The sequence below is a fragment of the Simochromis diagramma genome, unplaced genomic scaffold (genome assembly GCF_900408965.1).
Source record: "Simochromis diagramma unplaced genomic scaffold, fSimDia1.1 OVJJ01000557.1, whole genome shotgun sequence".
NCBI lineage: Eukaryota > Metazoa > Chordata > Actinopteri > Cichliformes > Cichlidae > Simochromis > Simochromis diagramma.
In genome coordinates this window covers 3,039,417-3,064,893 of record NW_024387156.1, presented here as the reverse complement: position 1 = coordinate 3,064,893, position 25,477 = coordinate 3,039,417, and the positions used below count along the sequence as shown (strand labels likewise).

At 37.8% G+C, this 25,477-nt stretch overlaps 1 protein-coding gene across 1 annotated transcript; it reads right to left on the bottom strand.

The window, feature by feature from the left end:
* Window positions 1-1,959: 1,959 nt before the first annotated feature.
* On the bottom strand, window positions 1,960-24,173 carry b4galt6 (UDP-Gal:betaGlcNAc beta 1,4- galactosyltransferase, polypeptide 6). Its single transcript, XM_040048436.1, has 9 exons — window positions 23,412-24,173; window positions 19,241-19,357; window positions 14,090-14,203; window positions 13,797-13,921; window positions 12,651-12,767; window positions 7,918-8,105; window positions 7,672-7,794; window positions 6,210-6,311; window positions 1,960-4,465 (listed from the first exon to the last, which is right to left on the bottom strand). Exons 1-9 carry the CDS (start codon window positions 23,524-23,526, stop codon window positions 4,318-4,320), a joined length of 1,149 nt encoding a protein of 382 aa, XP_039904370.1. The 5' UTR covers window positions 23,527-24,173; the 3' UTR covers window positions 1,960-4,317.
* Window positions 24,174-25,477: the final 1,304 nt, after the last annotated feature.

Genomic DNA, 25,477 nt, shown 5'->3' with positions numbered 1-25,477 from the left:
GGGCCCACTGGGGGAAAAAAAAAGTGGGCACGTCTTTTTTTTTTTCCTTTTCTTGAATTCTGAGATTAAAGTCAGAATTCTGACTTTTTTCTCAGATTTTTTTCCAGTGGCCCTAATCCTCTTCCGTACAGGGAGTGATTTTGTTTTCTTTTTAAAATTTCAGTTATTACTCTTAGTTTCATGACACAATTGGGCCATTATTTAGAAAATGTCTCTACTTTATCAACTCTGAAATAACAACCACTGTAGCTATAAACAACAGCAACTTAACATATTTTGGGTTTTTTTCACCATATGAACGAACTTGACGGTTTATCACTAAAATGGTGAACTTACTGGCAAACACCCAAAGAGGTATGAACGTCCCAAACTGTCAAGGTCATAAAGTCATCACATCAGGTTCTTAGTAACCGCTTTCTACACAGTGGAAAGTTACCACCTGTGCCAGCCATAAAAGCAAAACCTCGTTTCTGCTTGTCTTCATGCACATGGAAACTAGTTATGGCCTACAATATCTTGTGCGCAGATGTATTTTAAGACCGAGCCATACAGAATGAAGAAAATAAAATATGTTTTAAGGTGTAGCCATTGCTTTGATTAGCCTCAAAGCTTGAGGATCTTTGCACAAAATACGTAGTTGCCTTCAAACTATATTCTCTTGGAAGGATGTGAAACACAGATTGTTTATTTATTTATCATTTTTAAAGGCACCTCAGCTACAAAGGACATGGATAAAATGTCCACTGCCCTGACAGCTCAGTCTTAGTGCATCGTTGGCAAGATTTTCTTAAAAATGACCCACAGTTAGTCATGGTAGATCATTAAAGGATGACAGGACATCAAGGCAAGAGAGGACAAAGTATGCAAAACATTCCATCAAAACCTTTTGGATCTGAAACATGAAAAACATACTGCATATTCTTTTAGACTTCATATAATTAATATGAAGGGTGAAAATCATTGATAATTCAGTAAAATAGAACATTTTTTAATATCTATGCTAAAAATGTAAAGTCATAAAGTAACATAAAAACTCAAGGCACAAATACTACAAATAGAATAACCATTGCCCAATGGTGAACACATTACCTGAACAACCTTACATACTTTTAGACTACTGATAATCATGTGATGAAAAGTCAGTTTCACCTGATACTGAGACCCAGTGAGCTGACAATCAAGAAAACTCTCACCTACTTCTGTATATGGATCAGTTTTGGCCAGTCAAGTCACCTCCTAAAGGAGCTATATGTTAGCTGCCCTGTCAGACCATCTCTTAGTTCATAATGGAAAATACTCTTATTACATAGACTGACTTAAAGCAAAAAACAAAACAAAATATACTAGAGATTTGCAATGGATTCAGTCAGCAACCACACCTACCTATAGGTCTTTAGTCTATCTGGCTGTTTGAACTACATACAGTTTCCATTTTCTTCCAGTTAGCATGCTTGTGTTAGGCTTTAGCACCACAAAAAATATCCCAGCAAAGGGGTATAAACTTCAGTTGTACACTGATAATGGACATGGGGCAAGTTAATGTACCAGATGATCTAATCCAATCCCATGTGAAACAAGGTTTTTATTCTGAATACTGCTTCCCAAAATTTTAATATTTTTCTACAAGTTGGAAATTAAGGCATTAGTACTGTCACTGGAGGATCACATTAATACAAAATATAACCAAAAACAAAAAATGACAGCAGAGTCACAAGAAAGACAAGTGCATGCCTTTAGATCCTGCAGATCCTACTCTGTGATAAAGCAGAGTGTTTCTGAAACCTGAGCCTGGATGGGATTGTAGGTTCTCACTAGTCTTTCCAGCTCAAAAACATGGAGCATACAGAAAATATAAAACAAAATTCTCTCCATCAGTGGGATATTTTAATTTCAGCGATCAAGATAACTTTTCTATGAACTTAAAAAAATATAAATATGCAAGCAATAATGCATCATCTGTTGCCAGTCGTTTTGATGTATTTTAATTTTTTCTTGTTTAAGAGTTACTTCTTAGCAAAAGTACCTTAAACATCTGTTACGCAGTTTATCTGCAGATTTCAAACTTTTAACATAATATAAGCCATCTCCTTCCACTTCCAATTTTACAAGAGGCAAACCTCACCAGCTGTTGAAAACCACATAGAAAAAAATAGAACGCAACGATGTATATGTTTAAAAGTTTTAAACGAATTGATTTTCGTTTAAATGAATCTGATGCTGATGCATTCTTCATTTTTCCCTAAATAATTGTGTGCTTTTATTGCAATATTGCCTGAGGATCTACAGATTGAAACATTCAACAATTTCCGGCCAACCAAAACACTAAAATTAGTTATACTATATGGATATGCCGTTGTACAATTTTGCATTAAATCCAAGGTTTAATTTGCAAATCACTGATTTGGTCTTTTTTCTTACATGGTACCCATTTACACAAAATCAGGCTGGACAGTTTGTGTTCATATCTTATTCTGACTAACTGGTCTCTAGGTAGGCATGAATCGCAGTTACAGAGGTAAACATATTTGGTCACCAATGCTCTAAATTAGTGGACAATCCAAAGCAGGAACACCATTTAGGCTGACAACCAAAGAACAAATTGACACATGTATAGGAGAGTAAGAGGTTCATTCTGAAGCCGTTTAACAGGATTCAATAATCAGCAAATAAAGTCCAGGACAAACGTGGGCAGAGAACTATTTAACAACATAAAATCTCCAAACATACAAATCATGGTCAAATTTAAATCCTAGCGACACAGAGAATCATAACGGTCAACATGTCACCAAAAATTCTGTGTACACATTTCTATCATTACGCTCTCTAGTGCTTAGGTTTAGAAAAAAAAACCTGTTTTCACAGCATGAATACCTATGAGAAGCTCACACCAATGTTCTCTCGTTCTGGCTCTTCTCACTGCTTGGCAACTTTGGAAGAAATTAAAAAGAAGGCCCAAAACATTTAAAGCCACAGTCCAGACACATCATCCACACATCAAATTGCCATGCTTCATTACATGGTACAGTACAATAAAGAGGTCTATCATCTCGTCCAGCACTTGGAAAAAAAACAAACAAAAGCATAGAAAACCATAAAAAACAAAAACATCTGAGACAAAAAATATAGACTTATGTGAAACCATGAACCTGTACTGAGCATGTTGTGTGGACACGATGGCCAGCCATGCTCTTTTTACAAAGTCATGGAGCGCCTTAATCATGCTTTATCTAACCTTTATTTGTACAGTGCACATTTAAAAAAATAGAAATTAAATAATTTAAATACGCAGATCTCTACCTGATGAAATTAATTTATGTTTGAAAAAAAAAAAAGTGTAAAAAAAAAAAAAAATTAAGGCATGCAAAAGATGCTAACAAATAATGAGATGTGGATGCTTTTTGACCCAAACATCTTACATCGTTAGAACTTCCAGCTGGAAAGGAATGATTCACTCTTATTAAATACTCAAATCAAGGGTAGCTGCCAAAATAAAATTCATATCCACTGGAATATCACTGTATTTGCTCAAGCATTCAAAGACTATTTACATATCTGTGTTCTGTGATCATTAAGAGGCTGATATTTACATACATGTTCATGCAGATTCAGCAGCAGTGCAGGAGAAAAAACAAGACAAAAGAGAAATACTAAACATCCTGAAACAGAAAATAAATACAATTTATCAAAATAAGAAAAAAAAATGTACATCATACATATATATGTATATAAATGTTAACAGTGTGTCCCTCTTTTAAAAAGATTACTGTTATAACAAAATGATATGTATCAAACAAATGAAATAAAAGTTGAGAAAAAAAAACAAAACATGTTTATTGGCTTGTAAGGTGATGGTTTTATACATCAGACGTGAAGCAGTGCAGAGCCGAGAGCAGGGAGCTGTGGTTTTGCCACATTAAGGCTTTGCAGTAAACATTAGAGTTGAGATAACTGCTGCTCAAGATTAATGTCGACTTGTAGTTAAGCTGGTACAAACAAAATGACATGCAGCAACAAACCCATCAATTCACACTCAGCACACCCACACATTTTTCAACTGACACACAGAATGAATTGTTCATCTTTAGAAACTAGCCACTGCCTTTGAAACACAAAAAAACTTTTTTATTTGGATTGGATTTTTTCCACAGCAAGATTTCTTGGCAGCATTATATGGCGCTTCTCTTTATCCCTCAGAGCCTGTGCCACCTCCTCTTCTCCACAGCTTTACCTCTGAACTGCTGAAGATAACACCAGGAGGTCAGACTGGAAGAGAACAGGGTGAGCTCAGGGAGTGCAGGAAGATGTGGCTGGGTCAGTTCAGTACTCTGTGATAGGGGCAAGCTCAGGATAAAGGTCCACAGAGATGTTCTTGTAGAGACTACTAAGCGAGATGTGTGGACTGTAACGCAAGTTGTTGAGACCATCCAAGTGTTGCCGCTCTTTGGAATATCTTAGGAGTTTATACCTACAAACAAAAAAGTGACACAGTATCAGTACACTCTACCTGCTCTACTCCTATTTGGGCATTTAGGAGATTGAAGCATCAGGTTATTAGACCCAAAGTGTCTAAACTGGTCCAACATTAAGGTAACAGTTATCTAAATATAGTCAGGTCCGGAAATGCTTGGTCAGTACTTTTGTATTTCTGCCTCTCTACACCACCCCAATGGACTGCATAGCAAACAGGTGCTGCTAATCAAATATACTTGCGTAACTGATCATCAGCAAATGTGAACACATTTACAAAAGCAGAGGTTTAGTCAATTTGCTGGTCTGGAGCACTCAGGTGCATCTTGGACTCCACAGGCCCCAGTTACTGTTAAATACCAGAGTTCATAACAGTACAATTACACAAAGACTAAACAGGTATGGCTTGTCTGGAAGGGTTGCCAGGAGAAAGTCCCTTCTCTCTCTAAACCCCCCCCCCCAAAAAAAACCAAAAAAAAAAAAAACCCCACATGGCTCGGTTTTGCAAAGTTAGATATAAACATACCACAGATAAGACCAGAAGTGAAGATGATTGGCTTTAATTCACAAGGCCAAATTTTGTGAAAACAGCATATTAACAAAAACACACTATCAAGTACAGACTTGGAGGATTGAGGACTTGGACTTGTGAGTCAACCATGAACTCCTCTGTATAGCAAAGTATTCTAGAGTCAAACATGGGGCTCTCTCCCTCTGACTACTAAATATAGAACAGAATGACTGAAAATGAAAGAAAGGAACCACGGTATTGCAACAGCCCAATAAAAGTCCAGATCTGAACTTGACCGAAACGTTCCGAACCTCAACAAGGTCAGGTACAGACGGCCAAATTTCTACAGTAATTAGAGAAACTGATCATACTGAAAATGATTACTGGTTGCAGGCCTTTACTGCAAACAGCTTCAGTTGTCGACTATTTGAACTGTGTCGCTTTATTTTCAGTCACTGAAAATCATAAACTCTGTTGGATTGAGATCAGTTGACTTACTTGATCATTAAAGAATATCTCATTCCTTTGCCCTAAGAAACTCTTGGGTTACTTGTAGTAGACTTTTGGTCATTATCCATTTGTACTGTGAAGCACCATTTGTTACATTTTGCAGTATTTAGCTTAATCTGGGCAGGGAGTATAGCCCTGTATACTTCAGAATTCATCCTGCTACTTCCATCAGCAATCGCATTATTTTATTATGCAATTATTAAAAAATTCACATGGTTCCACATTCCCAGGCCATAACATTTCCGCCATGTTACACTGGTGTGTACTGCAGATGGTGTGCAGATCAGCGTAAAGGCAGATACAGTAGATGCACTCTAAGACCTCAACACCATTACCAATGGTGTGACTTAAGAAGGTCTGAAGTTAATACAAACACCTCTTGTAGCAACTTTAAATTGTGCATACAGTTTCCTCTCATAAACAGACCCATAGACAAGTGAACACATCAGGGTACAAAGATACAGACCGGTGGAAACCATAATCCAACAAACCTATGTTTCAATTACTGGATGGCCTGCTCTGCTCTTTTTTCTAAATTATGTTTGTGTACAACATATTTGTATGCACTATCTAGAGGATGTTAGATCTGCTGCAGTTAGAATCAAAACAAAATAAACTCAAATTAAAATTAAAGGTTTAATGCTTTTTTAAAAAAGATATTATTCATTAGAGTTAGGACATTTTGTAAATGTATTTTTTAATATGAAAAAAGAAACTTTACCTCCCAAGAAACTGCACCTCTCCTCTGTGATGGTGAGGAATTGATTTATACTTGCCAATCTCCCCCTCTGGTCGTGTCACATTCAGATCGGCATACTGAACCCTGCAAGGTAATCAAGCTGCATCACTATTTACAGAATTAAAACCAATATTAGTGTATACATAACATCAATAATAATTATGGGCTTTTAATTATTCCTATTATTATTATTTTAATTATTGAGTGCACAAGTTTGAATTTATATTGGACTTTTTAAGCACGGGAATCAAAAATATGTTTTTCTGTTTTCTATCTCGTGCATGCAAAATGTATAAACATTCAGAACTTATGTCAACGACGTTGCTGAATTGTGTGAACAAATGTTTTTCAGTACATCACTGCAGGAGGGGCTTGTCAGTCGGAAGGTTGGTGGTTCAATCCCTGGTATAGAAACAGCCACTCAAAATTGCCGGTTTCAGCCAGATGTCAGTCGGCTGTCTGTTAACTGACAGCCAACTTTCAGCTAGCAGTCAGCGGTTGGGAGTCCCCTCCTCCGTCCTTTGGGGCGTATCTACTTTCCACTATAAACAAGCCCCTTTAACTTAATTGCAGAGTGTCACCAAGAGATTTCTTCCAAAAAAAAAAAAAACTTTGACTTGGATAGTTAGCTGCAGATGATTTTCTCAGTATTACTGTAGGGTCTTTGCCTCATAATTAGGTCTGTAAGTGTTAACGTATCAATGGCATCATCACGATTAAAAAGTTTTAACGCAATCAACCCATCTGGAGCACAGAATGGATCAACTGTCCGAAATGCATTGACAGAGACTTTTAAAAATTGAATTGAATTTCACATTCTTTTGACAGCTTTCGTTGTAAAAAAAAAAAAAAAAAAAGTTATGTTTTAAAAATGTAAAATAAACTTAACAGGCAGTTTGACCATTCAGACATTTTACACTGCAAATCACCAAAACTATTTCCAGTAAACAGCTTTTCCTTGTGTTCCATTTTAATTTAATCTAATAAACAGATACAATTTAAAAGAAAATTAAATACAGAAAAATTATATTCTTGCACACAAGCTTCCTCATAGATCCCAAACCAGATGTGGAGGTTATTTTTGAGACTATTGTTTGCTGGGCTGTTACTTCTTCAGACTTCAGTTTCAATTATGAGTATGTCCTTCTTTCCTTTTCTCTGTTAGGTTGCAATTTAATATTTTAAAGATTTCTTCAGACTCTTATATTGTGCAAAAGTCTTGAATGACCCCAAATTTCTCTATATTTTGCTACATGGAGGCCAGAACTTCACCTAGTTTCTTTAGGTGCTGTCCAGGCTTTATGAAGGCATTTCAAAGTCATTTTTTGGACAGTGGCTACTTGTCCAAGGTTTTTAGTAGATCACACATTGCAAACTCAGCATTTTATCTAGCAGCTTCCTCGGTAGCTAGTAAAGTAAGAACACAACGTAGTTGGTAACTCACCTGTTCCATAAGTCATCATCCTCTCCACCCCAACCCCAAAATGCATTGGGAAAACCATTAATCTTCCAGAACTGATCCACAGTGAGCCCACTCACACCACCAAAGAACTCACTATATGGAAGACTGAAAACAACAAAAGAACACATGTTTAATAAAAATCAGAAACTTTCTAGTTGGTTAATAATTCCAGGTCTGTTGCAATTAAATTATTATCCTACCAGTCTGGTAAATTTTCCACACACTCACATGTACATGTATTTGTCCAGCCTGGCAGCAAAGTGGCGTGGCATCTGACCACAACCATAGTAGTTTCTGTCATTTTCAGGGATATGGTCAACATCATGGAAAATCAAGCAGTCCCAGTCCAAGTCCTTCATAGCTTCCATGAATCCCACATTAAATAACATGGCTCTGTTGAATGGCTGGCTTCCACTCTAAAAAGTACACATTTCTGGTGAGCATGGTGCAGTTTTTTATTTTTTGCCAATAACAATTCAGTTTAGTAAACTACATTAGCACTTATTTAAAGCAAGCAAGAGATCTGAAACAATGCAATTAGCAAATTGCATAGCTCACAGTAAAACAATAACTTTAACATATGAACTAGGCAAAAAACCCACTATCAGTCCTAACTATATGTAACTTTTGCACTACATCAGTGCATCAAACTACTATGAGGATGGATGCATGGATTTTAGCAGTATTTATAATAGTTGGGGGGGGTGGGGTCTCCCATGGCAAATTGGTCCTGGGTCAGGGACCACACAAAGAGCAGTTCATGAGAAGAAGTAGTAGTATAGCTGGTACTGATGAGGAAAAAAGCAAAGAGGATGTTTGGTGTATCCTCTGGAGCAAAAAGGTGCTCTCCGATGCAACCATGGCAGCACTTAGGTAATGCTTACTTCTTAGATAGAACGGAGAGCAATCTACAGTAAGCCTCCAGACGTTGTATTGAAAAATGCAGATGAACGGTTAACAGCTTGCTATCCTGTTTCACATGGAAGCAAACAGGGGTAACTCTAAATGGAAGCATGGGTGTACTAGACCATATTTATTTCACAAGCTTTCCCAACATTTTTTAGATTGAAAGTGATATAATATAAAAATACTGCATTAATTAAATTGCATTAATATTTAAAACTATGAAAATAAAACTTTCTTCACAGATCAGCAAAAATGCACATGGGCCAGTAAAACTTTGAGACACTGGGTTTTTAGGCTGGACACTAAATTATTATTAATATTAAATAACATCTAGACCATCGTAATGTCTTGCACAAAAACTTCAGAATACTGATATGCTCACTTTTCTTCACTGCAGCTACAACACACCTTTAAATGCTTACAGACACAAACTGACTCATTCACTAGCACACTTAAACAAATCTACCAGGAGATAAAACATTGTCAGAACACTTTTTGCCTTCTATCGAAGTAAGTAAGTCTTCCAAGAAGACAGAGTAAAGGCACATTTCTTTATGCCTTAGTTTAGATTGCATACATATCTAAACGACTTCACCACTCAGGAGGATTGTAAAGAAGACCTGGACAGAGTTCAGCAATTTATTGACGAGTGTTTCGAGTGCATTGTTATGGGAAAACCAGGTAACAAGGCACTGACTCCCTCCAGCAGCAAAGGAACAGCGTCCTCGAATTGAAGCCCCCCTGAAAACTCACCAGAACCAGCTTCTCCACCAAATGGCGACATGGTGGACATTTTGCTGTCCATAGACAAAAAAAACAAACAAAAAACAGTCCAACTTTGACGCACGCTTGGCATTCCTGGAAATCCTGCATAAAGATTTTTAGACGCTGCACATGGAGTTCTGCAAGCAGCAGGTTTATCACTACCAAAACAACACGGCATGGCTGTATTGAGTCAGCTGATCTGTATCTACACATACGTCTCTTTCTACTTTCACATAATAGACATGTCTATAGGACAATTACTAGGGGTGGGTTTTTACCAGAAACACCAGAATCTCAGCTTAAAGCTCACAAAACTATTTTGACAACCACTAAACAGCAAAAACAGCAAATGATTAAAGAGCAGGTAAACAGATTCTGCAAACAGATGTAAAAACAACTGTCGGGTCACGTACGCGGACACGTCGTCGGTGCTGAAAGCAGATATCTCACACATTCTGAAGCTGCAGGTTTCATCACTGTGACCAGAATTCACTGAACCAGCAGCATTAGAAGATCAAAACTACGCTTTACATTTGAAAAACATTGTCATGAATTTTGTCTTAGCTTCGCTGTTTTGCTCCACCACAATAAAATCACACTTCTTCCACATCTCTCTCTCTCTCTCTGTTTACCATAAAAGAAATCTCTATTTTTTGCATTATTCAATTGTTTATTATGCACCAGTCTACCGTTGTGTACAGTTTTATGTGCAGTGCTGTCGGCCAAAATAACATTGGCCGACAGCACTGTGTGTTCAAAAATGGTATACTGGGGACAAACCGAGCCAATTCAGCGATACCTGGTGCACAGGGAAACATTATCAATATGCTTTTTGCCACATTTTGGTTTGGTGGTGTGTCATGTGATTTTTCTAATGTGAAATATGTGCCTTGGCTCCAAAAGGTTGGGAAACACTGATCTATGTGACATGCTCCCTTACTTTCAGTTTTAGCAAAGTAGGCCTATTTCCAAGCTGCCTTTACTTTCCAAGGTTTTAGAGAAGACTGTTTTTAGTCAACTGAAAGATTTTCTAGATGATAATGGCATCTTTGAGGTTTTTCGGTCAGGTTTTAAAACCCTTCATAGCAAAGAATCTGCATTATTAAGAGTTTTTAATGACATCCTTCTGGCATGTGATTCTGGTAACCATGTTGTCCTTGTCTTGCTTGACCTAACTGCTGTTTTTGACACTGTAGACCACAATATTCTAATTTCTCGATTAAGTGATGTAGTAGGTATTGGTGGCACTGCACTCAATTGGTTTAAGTCTTATTTGTCAGATCGAACTTTCTCTGTCAGCCTTCTCGGTTCCGAATCATCCTCTGCTCCCCTGTCATGTGGTGTCCCACAGGGCTCAATTTTAGGGCCACTACTGTATTTATTGCCTCTGGGTTCTATCCTTAGAAGGCATGGGATCGCATTTCATCGTTATGCCGATGACTGCCAAATTTATTTGCCACTGGACCCAGTGGTCCCTGTGAGTCCTCCTCTGCAGATTTGGGACCTCTGGAAGTTTATTTTAAACTTGTTGTTACTAGCCTTGGTTTTAAGTTGGACAACCAAATCAGAGCAGTGGTGAAGTCCAGTTTATATCATTTAAGGCAACTGGCAAGAGCAAAATCTTTTCTTTCGAGGCAGCACCTTGAAATAGTGATCCATGCTTTTATTTCTTCCCGCCTGGACTACTGTAAGGCGCTTTATGTGGGGGTCAGTTAGTCGTTGCTCTCATGTCTGCAGCTGATTCAAAATGCTGCTGCACGACTCCTAACAGGAACTCGTAAAAAAAGAGCACATAACCTCTGTCCTGGCCTCACTGCACTGGCTGCCTGTGTCTTTTAGAGTTCATTTTAAAATTCTTATGTTTGTTTTGAAATGCTTTCACAATCTTGCCCCACCTTACCTCGCTGAGCTTCTTCATCCCCACACACCCTGTCGGTCTCTTAGGTCAGCTGACCAGCTGCTCCTGGGCATACTGAGATCCAGGACGAAACTCAGAGGGGACAGGGCCTTTTCTATCGTGGCTCCTAAATTCTGGAATAATTTGCCCTTGCAAGTTAGAGAGGCCCCTTCACTGTCCACTTTTAAATCACGTTTTAAAACCCACTTTTATTCTTTGGCTTTTAACCTCAGTGAGACTTAGTTATTCAATTTTTTTTTTTCTTTTTATTTGGCTTTTATTTATATCTTATGTAATTTTATTTTATGGTTCCAATGTACAGCACTTTGTGTCAGCTGTGGTTGTTTTAAAGTGCTTTATAAATTGATTGATTGATTGATTTCTTATGCATTGCTAAGAAAACTATCATTATGAACTGGATATATAAAAATAAATAAATAAATGTACTCATAGATCACATCAGTCTGGAGAGAACATCTGCTTCCTCAAAAAAAAAAGGAAAAAAAGGAAAAAAAGAATGAATTTGTTCCTCTCTGATCCCCACTGATCAATCCCATTACTTTGTGGGGGTGGTCGGCTGTAGTATTTCCCTGTATGCCTTGCACATGGATGAAGGTGAGTATCGGGCAGTTCTTGTGCGCCTGGAGCCCTGGGACCCTGCTTCCACCAGGGTGGCCGGCCTCTAGTGTAGTCAGCTGCCCGTGACCTCTGGTTGTCTGGGACTCCCACCCTTTGGCTGTGGGCACCCGTCCTACTCCTGCTCAGATGAATGCGCACAGATATCACCGAGATGCATGGCCTTAGGTTTTAGGTACTCTTGGGGGCTGCGGATTGCCCGGTTGTCCTTGATCTGTATCCATTTACCCCCTGCCACTCTACTCCCCCCCCCCCGTTCTGCCTTAGACAGACAGAACAGGATTTTGAAAAGGAAGAAAAAAATCTATTGCATATATTTATTATTATATTTGACTTAGACCTTTGACTGTACTTTATTTACATATTTTTGCATTTAACAAAATGTTTTCTTTTAAAAAAATGATATGGAACAATCAAGGAGTTTACTTTTCTGGCAGATGTATGCAGTTAAACATTGCAATTTCTAAAATGGAAACTAGTTTAGAAAACATTTAACCCAACAAAGTTTAACCCAACCAGGAAAGTTCACTTTGAAAGACTTTTGAATATTTATTGTTGCTATTTCGATTACTACAATCAAAAGTTGCAGTCCTAGTATCAAGAATGTCGTGTGGTAATAGTTCATCCCTACAATTGGTTTTCATTGGGAGCTATTCCTTGGAAAATGCTTTTTGCACATGCTGAGCTCAGAAGAATCACATTCAGCTGAATAATAACCGTATACCCTTCAGTGCAATTAACAGACAACTCACTGTACCTGCTCAATGACGTAGAAGCCAAAATGCAGTCGCTGTCTCTGAAGCATGGGGATAAGGTGTTGGAAAAGGATGGGAAGATGTTCATGGCGATTTCTAAATGGAATAAGGATGGCCACCTATAGATGTCAGGGTAAGAATCAGCACAACAATGTGCAGTTATTAACTGAAGTTAGTAGCCCAACAAATATACTCAGTAATAGTTTCTCACTACTCATTTCCTCTTTCACCCCACAAAGTTTGTGGCAGATGCCTGCCCACCTTGAGTTTGGATCTTTCAGAGTTTTGCTTCAGTTAAAAGGGAGTTTTTATTGCCTGTTATCAACAAATGCTTTCTTGTAGGAAAATCATTAGGATTATATCTATAGTAGAATAAGGTATTAGCATGCATAACATGGATCTTGATACCATCTTTACTTTTATTCTCTGTGAGAGTAAAATATTTCTTTGGTTATGTGACATGAACAACCACAAGAGTATTTACTAATAGTAACATACAAAGCAGGAATAACAATCTCCTGTGCCATGTAAAGAACATGCAGGATTTTGCATAGTTTGAACAAAAATAAATTTTACTGTCACTGATTTGCTGTTCATCGACTGTTTGAATGTTTTATTCCTTAATCTAATTCAATTTAATTTAATTTAATAGGAAAACACTTTCAATAGAGTCAAATAAGGCATCGTAGACACTTCACATGCTTACTGTTGCATATAGCCCACTTTAAGCCAAGAAAACTATCTGGACAAATTTGGAAATGGAAGAATTGGTGATCATTTTGGCTAAATATACCACCACAACTGAGGCAAATCAAAAAATTATCCAAAGCCAAAAGAAAAGCAGACTTCCGGCTTCCAACTTCCAGTCAAGATACTAAATTTATTTTTGAAAATTACATTTTAATATGCCACATAAGCACAATCAAAAGGTTTGTTTTTTGTGACACATGCTGGATTCACTTATTTGTCATTAATGCCTTTCTTCCCGAATTACTCGATTAATCAATGAAATAGTCGATAGATTATTTGATTACTACAATCATCTATAGCTGCAGTTCCGCCAGAAGCCATACCGGCCAATACAAATGTTTTAGTATGTTTCATCATTAGTCTTTACAATATACAATTACGAGACTTGTAAAACCCACCTTCCAGCGAGGTCTACAGTCCTTTGGTTTCCACTGGCCTCCAAACTCGACGCCAAAAAACTTGGAGAACTTCATTTCTATCACCTCCATAGGGACCTCTGTCATATTTACTTCCATAAGGCCCTCTGAGGAGATTATTTTTAAGCGGGAGGTTATTCCACAAATATACTTGGAATGAAAAACTTAAAAAAAAAACAAAAAAAAAAAAACTACAAAATATTTTTTTCCCCTTTCCCCCCCCAAAATCTTACTGAGCCACTTTAACACTTATCTTCTGATATCAATGTACTCACTCATAGAAGGTAATCGTTCTGGGCAAGGGAGGTTCTGAGCGTAGGTAAAGTTCTCAGGGAGGTAAGTAGTTGGTTGGGCCAGGTATTCACTGGAGTTAGTGCCATCAGGATAATCTGTAGTATAAACAACCAAAATAAGGTACAACTTTATCCCAGCTACATAGTAATATGGCCCCCGAAGCAAATGCTAAATGCGTCAGAGTAGTACCCTTTCACTGGCTCATTGATATACTTAATGTTCCAGTGAAGAAGTAAAAGCACTACTATGAACAACAATGACTGAGGCAATCACAACCGGTTGCTGTTGTACAATTGTTATCCAGTACTACAAGTTTACTACCTCTTCTGTACTAAATGTGATTAGTGTTGCTTGTGTGACTCAATGAAACAGAGCAATACAATAGAATAGTTCGGCATCCTTCCTAGTCTTACTGGGGATTTTGCTACCGAGCGTTACACTACAGGCCACAGTCACCTTGTTCTACACATACTCTGGTATAACTCTCAAACGCACACAGTAAAGCAGATAACTCAGAAGTTGTAGAGAATATGGCATATCACAATTTTAGAAGATCATCATTTAGCCTGGAGAAATACTTTTGCTCCATTATAAGGAAGCCCTCTTTAAAGCTCGAACCTTATACTATTCATCATTGATTGAAGAAAATAAGAACAACCCTAAGTTTCTCTTCAGCACTGTAGCCAAGCTGACAAAAAGTCAGAGCGCTGTTGAGCCAACCATCCCTTTAACATTAACTAGTAATGACTTCATTAACTTCTTCACAAATAAACTTCCAACCATTAAAGAAAAAAAAAAATACTCATAATCATTTCACAGATGTAACATTATCTTACAGCTACTTTCAGTATCATTGATATTTATTTACTCTTTTTCTCCAGTTGAGCTTTCTGACTTTGGAGGAAGTAATTACTTCCTCCAAACCATCAACATGTCTTTTAGACCCCATTCCTACAAGACTGCTCAAATAAGTCCAACCATTAATTAATGCTTCAATCTCTATTAATCGTCTATGTGTCACAGGCCTTCAAGCTGGCAGTAGTTAAACCATTACTTAAACCATCTCTTGACCCAGCAGTCTTAGCTAATTATAGGCCAATCTCCAACCTTCCTTTCATTTCAAAAATCCTTGAAAGAGTAGTTGTCAAACAGCTAACAGATGATCTGCAGAGGAATGGCTTATTTGAAGAGTTTCAATCAGATTTCAGAGCTCATCACAGAAACAGCTTTAGTGAAGGTTACAAATGATCTTCTTATGACCTCTGACAGTGAACTCATCTCTGTGCTTGTCCTGCTAGACCTCAGTGCAGCATTCGATACTGTTGACCATAATATCCTATTAGAGCGATTAGAACATGCTGTAGGTATTACAGGTACTTTGCTGCAGCGGTTTGTGTCATATCTATCTAATAGACTCCAATTTGTTCATTTTAAATGGAGAGTCTTACTAACACACTAAGATTAATTATGGAGTTTCACAGGGTTCAGTTCTAGGACAAATTCTGTTTACATTATACATGCTTCCATTAGGCAGTATCATCAGAAGGCATAGCACACATTTTCACTACTTTCACTACTATGCAGATGACACCCAACTTTATCCATCCATTAAGCCAGATAACACACACCAATTAGTTTAACTGCAGGAATGTCTTAAAGACATAAAGACCAGGATGAACTCTAATGTTCTGCTTCTTAATTCAGATAAAACTGAGGTTAGAAAGTCATCATCAAAGATGATAACCCAAGCAAACCAATCACTGCTGCTGCTCTAGACCCACGATTATCTGGACCCACAAATAAAATAAAAACTTTTGCCCTGCATTCAATGGAAGCGAATATGAAAAACAAGATTGATGAAGCTACAATCTACAATCAGGTGATAGGAGAGCTGATGAGCTCTTGAATCACTCTTGAATGGATGTGATTCAACAAAAAGCTCGAACAATTAACAGGATTCACACAATCAGTTGATAATTAATGAAGTATGATTTTTTTTTAATTGAAGTATTAGTGGTGCATATTAATGACCATTTAAAATCAAATTTAACATGTCATATTTAGCCATCAGGTTAATTTTCATCTGTTGTACCATGGCAGGTGCTGATCAGTTTCAAATTAATGTTTCATGGGTGATTACTTTAATTTGCTGTGGGAAGAGACAATAAGGTTATTTTAACAGGTGGGCAGACTTGAAAAGGTGAGATAAAGTATATACTGGAGCCTAGAATAGGACTAATCGACTAATCAAAAAATAAATAAATAAAAAAAATCAGCAAGATTACTTTGGAACCAAAATAATTTTTAGCTGCAGGCGTGGCTGTAGCTCAGGAGAGCAGGCCATCTACAAATCAGAAGCTTGGTTTTGGTCCCCGATTGCTCCAGGCTGACAAAAGCTCTTGTGGCCAAGCATTCCTTAAGGTTTACTAGTAATGACTTCGTGAATTTCTTTACAAATAAAATAGTAACCATTAGAGAAAACAAATACTCATAACCATCTCACAGACGTAACATTATCTAGAGCTACTTCCAATATCATTGATATTTATTTAGACTCCTTTTCTCCAATTGGTCTTTCTGAGTTAACTTCAGTAATTACTTCCTCCAAACCATCAACGTGTCTTTTAGACCCCATTCCTACAAGACTGCTCAAAAAAGTCCTACCATTACTTAAATCTTAAATATACCAGGTATTAGGGAAATATCGTGATTAGAATATGGGTAAAACGCATATAAGAAGTGCCTTTATTTTCATACGCACATGGCGGAAAAAGCATGGTGGCAACGCAGAATGAGAAGGGTGAAAGCGGATCGTTGAATGAAACAAAGGAACCAGAACTGGATTGTAAAAATGCTGCAACTTCAGTGGTGTGGAACTGGTTTGGCTTTCGTCCGTCAGATACACACCAGAGCACCGCTTAATGGACTGTTGGAGCATTACGGCTACCGTAGGCAGGAGCCTCGCGGAGTGATACGTACTGTGCTTCAACATAATATTACCGTATTGTGTGTGTATAACCTCTTTTTAAGTTTTGTGGATATTATAAATGGTTATGAGGATCAGGATATGCAGGCCAATTTCCACTGGAAATGCCTTTTGGTTAAACTGTCAGCGAGGAATTTGCATTTGGACTGTTAAATCTTTATATAACTTTAATCCACATAAAATGCAGCTGCTTGTTTAAGTGAAAATACATTGATGTTTTTTTTTTGCACTAATAAAGTTGTAGAGTTGTAAAGTATTTTGTCTCGCGTCAATTATATCGTTATCGCAAATTTTCAAATATATATCATGATAAATATTTTTGCCATATTGCCCTGCCCTACCAGGTATATCTTGGCATCACTTGTCACCTTATAAGTGATGATTATGAGTTCTCACCACCATGCCAGCTGAACAATGACACACTAGTGGCCCACAGCTACAATCTTAAATATAATCAAGATTATATTTATATTTTTTTTATATTAATCAGCTATGTACAACAGGCCATCAAGCTGGCAGTAGTTAAACTGTTACTGGAAAAGCCATCACTTGACCCAGATGTCTGCTAATTAAGCCCCTTTTCCATTAGTACCTATTTGGATTGACTCGCCATGGATTGCCACAACTTCACTCGGATCAACTGGTTTTCCGTTATAATCCAGTACTACCGAACGTGCATGGCTTTTGTCATTGCAACGTCCCACGATGTAAATAATATGCGACACGAAGGCTACAAAAAAGGTGGAGGTTGAGGAAAGAATATACCTCCTGATATACCTGCTTGAGCTGTTGTTTTTTGTCAAATTTGGGGATCATGGCGTTGTTTTTTGCAGCCTTTTCCCTCGTTGCCGGGTTTTAATGACAGTTTAAATTTTCGTCAATGAGATGCTCTGATGACTCATCAAGTGATGCTAATGACCAGCCAATCGTCTGACGACATCAGATTTTAGTACCTGCTTGGATCGCTTGGAACCCCAGGCAAGCAGGTACTAAAAAGTAAGTGACCTAATGGAAAACCCTGAAAACTGTGGCTAACCATGCCAAGTCGAACAAAATAGGTACTAATGGAAAAAGGGCTTTATAGGCTATTCTCCAGCATTCCTTTTATTGCAAAAACTCTTGAAATGGTAAAACATGGTCGTAAAACAACTAACTGATCATCAGCAAAGCAATGGGTTATTTGAAGAGTCTCAGTTAGGTTTTAGAGGTCATCACAGTGCAGAAACGGCTTTAGTGAAGGTTACAAAAGGTTTTATGGTCTCTGAGAGCGGACTCATAGTAGCATAGCAGTGCAGAGTTCAATAATGTTGACCGTAATATTTTATTACAGTGATTAGATCATGGTGTAGGTATTAAAGTTACGTTTCTGCAGTGCTTGAATCAAATCTAACAGACTGTAATTTGTTCATGTAAATGGAGGGTACTCCTCACACACTAGGGTTAATTATGGGTTTCCACAGGGTTCAGTGCCAGGACAAATTCTATTTATATTATTACATGATTCCCTAAGCATACATTTTTCACTGCTATGCAGATGAAACCCAAACTTATCCATCCATGAAGCCAGATTTAAAACACCAAATAATGAACTGCAGGAATGTCTTAAAGACATAAAGACCCTGATGATCTCCAATTTAATATTACAAAAATAACACAAGTTAACACAAAATTCAGTTTCAAACTGAAGGCGTTTAGTATTAAGGGAAAAACACACAAAAACTAAATGGCTCTGTGTGGAAAACGTGATTGCTTTCTCCTGTTCTAACATAAATTATCTGTGGTGTATCACATCTTTGGAAAGCTGAGTTCAATTTCTCTAGCCACACTGAGGCCTGATTACTGCCACACTCATTGTCAATCAAGAAAGTTTTAAAAGGTTATTGAGTTACTTCTAAAGCTGTGGAACTCATCAAGTAGATCCAAGAAGTGGATAGAAAAATCCTGCTTATGAGCCATGGATCAGCCAAGAACTGGGCAAGGATCTGTTGAAGTCCTGTCACAGACCACCCAGCAATTTTAAGTGGCTATGTCTGTACAGTCAGCATTATGCAGACAATTGCTCTAAACTCTTTATACTATATACTGATTTTTGACATGTCATTTCTTGGCTAGATACAAAGTCAAAGTGAGGACTTATACAACCCACCTGTCCCATTAAGAGTACTGTTCTTGTTTGTATACAATCTGATCATCTGGCCGATGGTCCTCACATTGTCCCTCAACATGATGCCTTGAGCCTGCACCATGAAGAAGTATGTGTTGGCTGATGGAAAGAGCAGACATATAGAATTTAGTGTTACTGACTTAGTGAATTACATAAATTCAAAAAAATTACACATTCAAACTTTTAAATACTAATAATTACCATCTTGTAAATCTTTGCTTTCACTTTTCTTGGTATCCTTTCTTGCTATCGCCCACCTCTTACCTCCAGTGCATACTTCCACCTCTCCAGACTTTCATTCTCACTACAGATCATAATGTTCTCTGCAAACATCATAGTCTACGGAGACTCACACCTGACCTAATCTGTCAGCCTGTCCATTACGAAGTCTAATAAGAAGGAACTTAGATCACTGATGAAACCCCCCCCCCCCTCCTCCACCATATATGTCTGCATAGGTTCTCAGTCATCCAAGTCATGGTAGTCTAAGGAGCTTCAAAAGAAAGCAACTGGACTTCTTTAAGATGTTTCACTTCTTATCCAAGAAGCTTCTTCAGTTCTAAAACTACATGGTGAAGAGTCCCAGAAATCCCTAATGGAAGTTGTAATAATATAGTAGTAATATAGTCAGTAAACCTTTGGGTAGTTATGGTAGTTCTGTTCAAGTCCTGCTGAAAAAGGAAATCACCATCTTAATAAAATTTGTCAGCAGATGGACACATGAAGTCTAAAATCTCCTGATAGCTCTACTTTTCTTCCAGATTCCATTACCTTGATTTCCAAATCGAACACAAAATACACTTTTATCTTAAAAAATGACTTTGGATCACTGAGCAACAGCCCACTTTGTGAGTGAGATACTTCTGATATCATCTGTTTCAGTTGAAAGGGGTTTCAGCGTGACAACTGAAGACCCTTTCCTGAAGACGTTTGAATGCAGAGAAATGAGTGAGAAGATCACCTTTCACTCAATCGGAAGTTGGCGTAAAAAGTCTTACCTATGATTTTGCTTTTTTCTATTGAGCAATTATTAGAGTAATACACAGAATTTATAAAATCTAGAAATGTATTCAAATTTGAAATAAAATATTCTAATAATAACAACAACAACAACAACAATAACCCAAAATCATCATAATTTTTTTTTTAATGTTATTTTTATGCAATAGACAAGGAGTGCCTCCTTGTTCAACAACAACAACAAGTTCTATTGTAAGATATCAGCAGAGTCAGAATTAAACATGTAACATTAAAAGTAAACATTTTAGGGTAGTAGCTATCGATTAATAAAGTTTGTATTCTATAGATCAGTGGTTCTCTACCTGGCTTTTGGACCCACCATCACCTTCATATGACAAACTACGACCCCAAATTTTCCAACATCAAATTTTTTGAATGACAATGTTGTGCAGCTTGAACTGCACAGTATTACCAAACAGATCTGCAAGAGGCGAACTGTTCTACACCAAAAAGACCGCTATTTCCGATCGTAGTTCATAAAAACGGGACAGCACCTTTCCCCACCAAAGCCAGCATACCTCTGCATGATACAAGAGCTGCACATGCTCACTGCCAACATCTTGGCACAGTTTTAAAAACATCTTAAGCTCCATTTAATGTAGTCCACTTGGATGACTTTTAATGTCTCTGGAAGCTCGGGAACCATATCCTTTGTTGCCAGGGCCTGCTGATGCAGAAAACAATGGTTCCGAGTTGCATTTGGACCTTCCTCAAGGATTCTCCTTATGACCCCAAGATTTTTTCTGTTATGGAGGCAGCACCATCACTTGTGATACTGGGGCACAAATGGGGCTTCTTTAACTTTGCAATGTCGTGTGCCACCAGGTTAGATGCATTGAGAGCCTGTTCATGCTTCAAGCATGAAGATTTGAGTCTGATATGATCAGACATGAAAGACCTTTGTCTTATTGATGAGCATGAACAAATATTCAAAAGAGAAAAAACAGATCTTTTAAAATAAACAATATTTTATATCCTGGATAAAACTGGTGTGTGTTCATGACATGTCTGTCAGCAGGTGTCATTGCGGCTGTCGTTGGCCTTCAGCTAATTTAAACATGGTATCAGATGAATCAGTATCAGTTGATCTGCATATTTTAATCCAACTTTTGTAGCTTTACTGTAGATCTTCCCTGTGTAAAACTAAACGTGGTGGACAGGACCAGCTACAAAGTTAGCTTTTTTAAATTTTACATTTGATAAAGGCCTACCACTACCACTAAACTTTAATGGTGATTACAGTACCACTGTTTTGGACCCTAAAAAAAACTGTTTTATTTCACTCCACCTGAGCTCAACGTCTCAATACCTGCTTCACCTCTTTACTCTTCATGATGTGTATGTGTGTAGACACAATCATTGTGTTGTCAAAAACAAACAAAAACACAACAGAGGGATGCATTGGCTTAATGTTGTCATACTTTGCAGCCTCCAAATCACTGAGTGATCTGAAACTGGCATTGGGTATTGAACTTCAGTTCAGGTGACATTTTGACCATCTCATACTGAATGTACGTATTCATAAGAATCAACCTACTAGTAGTTACTTTTAAACCATAAACCACATTTATATTTTAGATAAAATAACCAGTAATATAGTTAATTGTGCACATGTGCTCTAGGTGGCTAACATAACTTACCTGGAGCAATGCCAGATGGACTACAAGGTAGGCAGTCAAAAACTCAGACTGAATATGATGGACATTCACTAAACGTTTCCACAGAATACTTGTGTTTCTGCCATTACAAACAAATGGCCTGTTGCATTTGAGGCAATAAGCACTGTCAGCACTGACTCCAGCTAAGCACAACCAAACTTTTGAACATTTAATTCTCTCCACCATCCTCACAAAGACCAGGGTCTGCGGGTGTGTGTGTGAGACAGAGCTGTGCCACACCCGCCCCTCACATGCAGGCTCTTTTATGCTGACAACTTTTATGTAGAGATAATATATCTGTTTTCTTAATTTCTCCACTAACAAAAGCAGTGCTTTCAATGTAATGTTGGTTATTGATACTTTGGGTCTTCAATAATTTAGCCCATTCTTTAGTCAACACAGTTGTATTTAAAGAAAGCTGTAGTTAAAAACAATTAAAGCGAGGGAAAAATAGAATTTGTTCCCCTCAATAAAAACCACAGTGCATACACTAATGTATGCACTGCAATTTCTAAAATTCAAACATATGAGCAGCCAATTTTAAATTACCCGTGTTTTTTCTCTTTGAATATTTATTATTGCTCACAAATAACACAAAAGTAATTCTTATCAGATTACTCAATCAATTGCATAATTGATAGAATACTATATTACTAAAATAGTCAATAGATGTAGCCCTACTACAGAGCAAGTTCAAATATCCAGGATCTCTTTTCCTTAACTGGCTTCAGCTATGCCAACAGAAGTAGTTATCAACTTGTCAGCAAAGGGGGTTGCCAGCTTAGTAAGTTAAGTAAGGGTTTCCCAATCTAGGTGTGAGCATGTTAGCATGAAAGGGGTGGTGCTGCTACTATACAACCAGTCAGATACATAAAAGGACTGGAAATATGCTACTAAGTTGATTAAGTCTGGAATCTGCCTTCATTCAAAAGTAGATCTAAACAGAATATTGAAATAAGTTTTTTCAGGTAAGGCAGTTTTGGAAAGTCTTAAGCAATATTGCTCAAATGCTGGGATAAAATATAATCAGTTTAACAAACATTACAACACAGTTCCAGAATTCAGCGCCCATACCTAACAATACTTTTTTCAATTTCACCAAAATAACACTATGTGCAAAATAAATATATAAAATAATACAAATAAAATAATAATCATTCCATCCCATTCATAAACCAGCAATGTAGTGACAATTAGTGTCAAAACATTACCCTCTTGTGCGTATTTTATTATTTCAATGTTTTAATTCAATAGTCAATAGACACATTTGACTGATTAACATAGCAAAATTACTAAGTCCAAATAAACCTAAGAGCCTGGTATCACACTTGAAACAGTGAGCCTGTTACTAACGGTAAACAAGGTCGCTATCAGCTACAACAGCAGCAGATGGTTAAGGTGCAGAGGGTATTTCAAACGTAATTAAATTAACTGTTACCGTCTTAGGTAGTTAGCGTAAACTGCTGATTACTAACCTATTCCGGGAGCCACGTAAATGAAGTAGAGGCAAGTGGTGGACATGGAGAAGATGAATATGAAGGCCAAAAATGATCGGTTGGACATTCGCAGCAGCCGCCTCCAGTTCACCATTTTAGCTTATGCCCGCTTCTCTCTTCGCCGATAAGAATCCCATAAAAATACTTTTTGAAGTTAAATGTTCCTCCAGTTGGTAGATGTCAATGCACAGGTGTGGCCAGAGGAAAAAACTGCACTATCAAAAACTACAGGTGCAGTGCGGAAAAGGCTAACGCTAGCAGTGCTAGCTGGCCTGCTCTCACCTGCCAAGAAATTTCGAGATGGTAAAAGCAGGCCTGTAACGTTACTATCAGGCTACTGTGAACTTCCAGCTGTACCAGCAGCCGGGCATTGTGAAAGAGTTCCACGACCGACTTAGTGGCAGCAGTAGTTAAGGGATTTCATGGTACTGGCCCATAGTTAGAGTGTCGCCAGCGAGAACTTTTATCGCTAGCAGCTGAAGATGGTCATTGAGGGGGGCAGGACCGCTCTGCCTTCTCCATCAGTCTGCTCTCAGCCGGTGCAACGTTTTCCACACAGTCGGCACCCTGTTTCATCAAATCAAGCTGATAAGCCTATTCATTCCACAAACGGTCGACACTGTGATTTCGCACGGCTGGGGCATTCAACACTACTAAGTGCAGAATGATTTGAAAAATAAACTCACGAAAAAAGAAAAGTAATACTTCCGATTCATTTTCTGCTGGCACTGCACTGTTTCCGGGGGGTGTGCTCCTCCACATTTCCATGAAAACCAGTGAGCGTGACGTGTCTGTGTCGGTTCTCAATCATCCAGGCCATAAGAATAAGAAATAATAAGAATAACTATTGATCTCAGAGGGAAAAATCATATATCTGCTAACTGTATGAGAATTGAAAAGCCTGATGGTTGTGGGGGTGAATCATTTTCTGTATTTCTCCGTTTGACAACAAACGGGAGACTTCCAGTATTGATTTGGGGGGTTTTTCGTCTATGAAGATGTTATAAATTGGGTTATTGGAGTTGTTCAGGATGGCATCAACTGTCTAGTTTGTTATCTAGGTGTAAACGTAGATATTTATACTTGTTACTGCTCAGAACTTTCCTATCATTTCCTTCGTCTTAGAGGTGTTCAATATAATAGCAGTTTTTGTGACTCCAGTCACTGGAAGCTTTTACAAGATCCCTGTATTTAGATTCTGTCTATTCCTGATGCATGCCACTAATGGCAGCATCATCTGAGTATTTCTGGATGTGGCAGGAGTGTGCTGTATAAAATGTGAAAAAGAAATAGACCTGGAACGGTCCCCTGTGGCGCTCCCATACTGCTTATTAACATTCCAGAAACAAAGTTCCCCAGTCTCACAAACTGTGGCCTTTCTGTCAGGTAGTCTGTGACTTAGAAAACAAAGGAAGAATCTGTTCCCATCTTTGTGAGCTCGTCTTTGAGTATATTTGGTTGAATAGTATTGAAAGCGTTTGAAAAATGAACTCTCATAAAAGTGCCAGATTCCTCCAGATGAGCTAGGACATGATGAAGCATGTAGAGGACAGCATCATTCACTTCAATGTGTTGTTTGTATGCAGATTGAAGGGGAAGTCTGTTTTTTACCTCGAGTTTCAGTTGGTGTCATAATCAGCCGCTTTAAGGTTTTCTTGACTACTGGTCTGTAGTCGTTCAGTTCAGCTGGAGACTTTTTGTACCGGCACAATACAGGATGTTCTCCACAGTGCTGGCCAGAGTACAGACATTCTGTACTTAAGTAGAGGTACAGATACTACTGTTAAACAATACTCCAGTAAAAGTAACAAAGTATTTGTTACCGTACTTTTCAGGTATCTTTACTTTACTTGAGTTTTTCTGACAGCTTTTACTTTTACTTTTCTCTCTACATTTCTAAACAAATAGCTGTACTTTCTACTGCTTACATTTAAAAGAGGCTCATTATTTTTGGTTTAAGGGATATGGGAGAAGTCATTATTTCACGTCACTGTGGGCCTTCAAACATCAAACTGATTTAAGCCTGAACAGTAACACGTGAAAGT

Bases quoted from the DNA above. Each gene is read 5' to 3' on its own strand.
- b4galt6 (XM_040048436.1), bottom strand. From the start codon at position 23,526: ATGGTGAACTGGAGGCGGCTGCTGCGAATGTCCAACCGATCATTTTTG. The intron at 19,358-23,411 runs GTTAGTAATCAG...TCTTTCCATCAG, and splicing joins TTACGTGGCTCCCGGAATAG to CCAACACATACTTCTTCATG. The intron at 7,795-7,917 runs GTGAGTGTGTGG...TGTTGTTTTCAG, and splicing joins CTGGACAAATACATGTACAT to TCTTCCATATAGTGAGTTCT.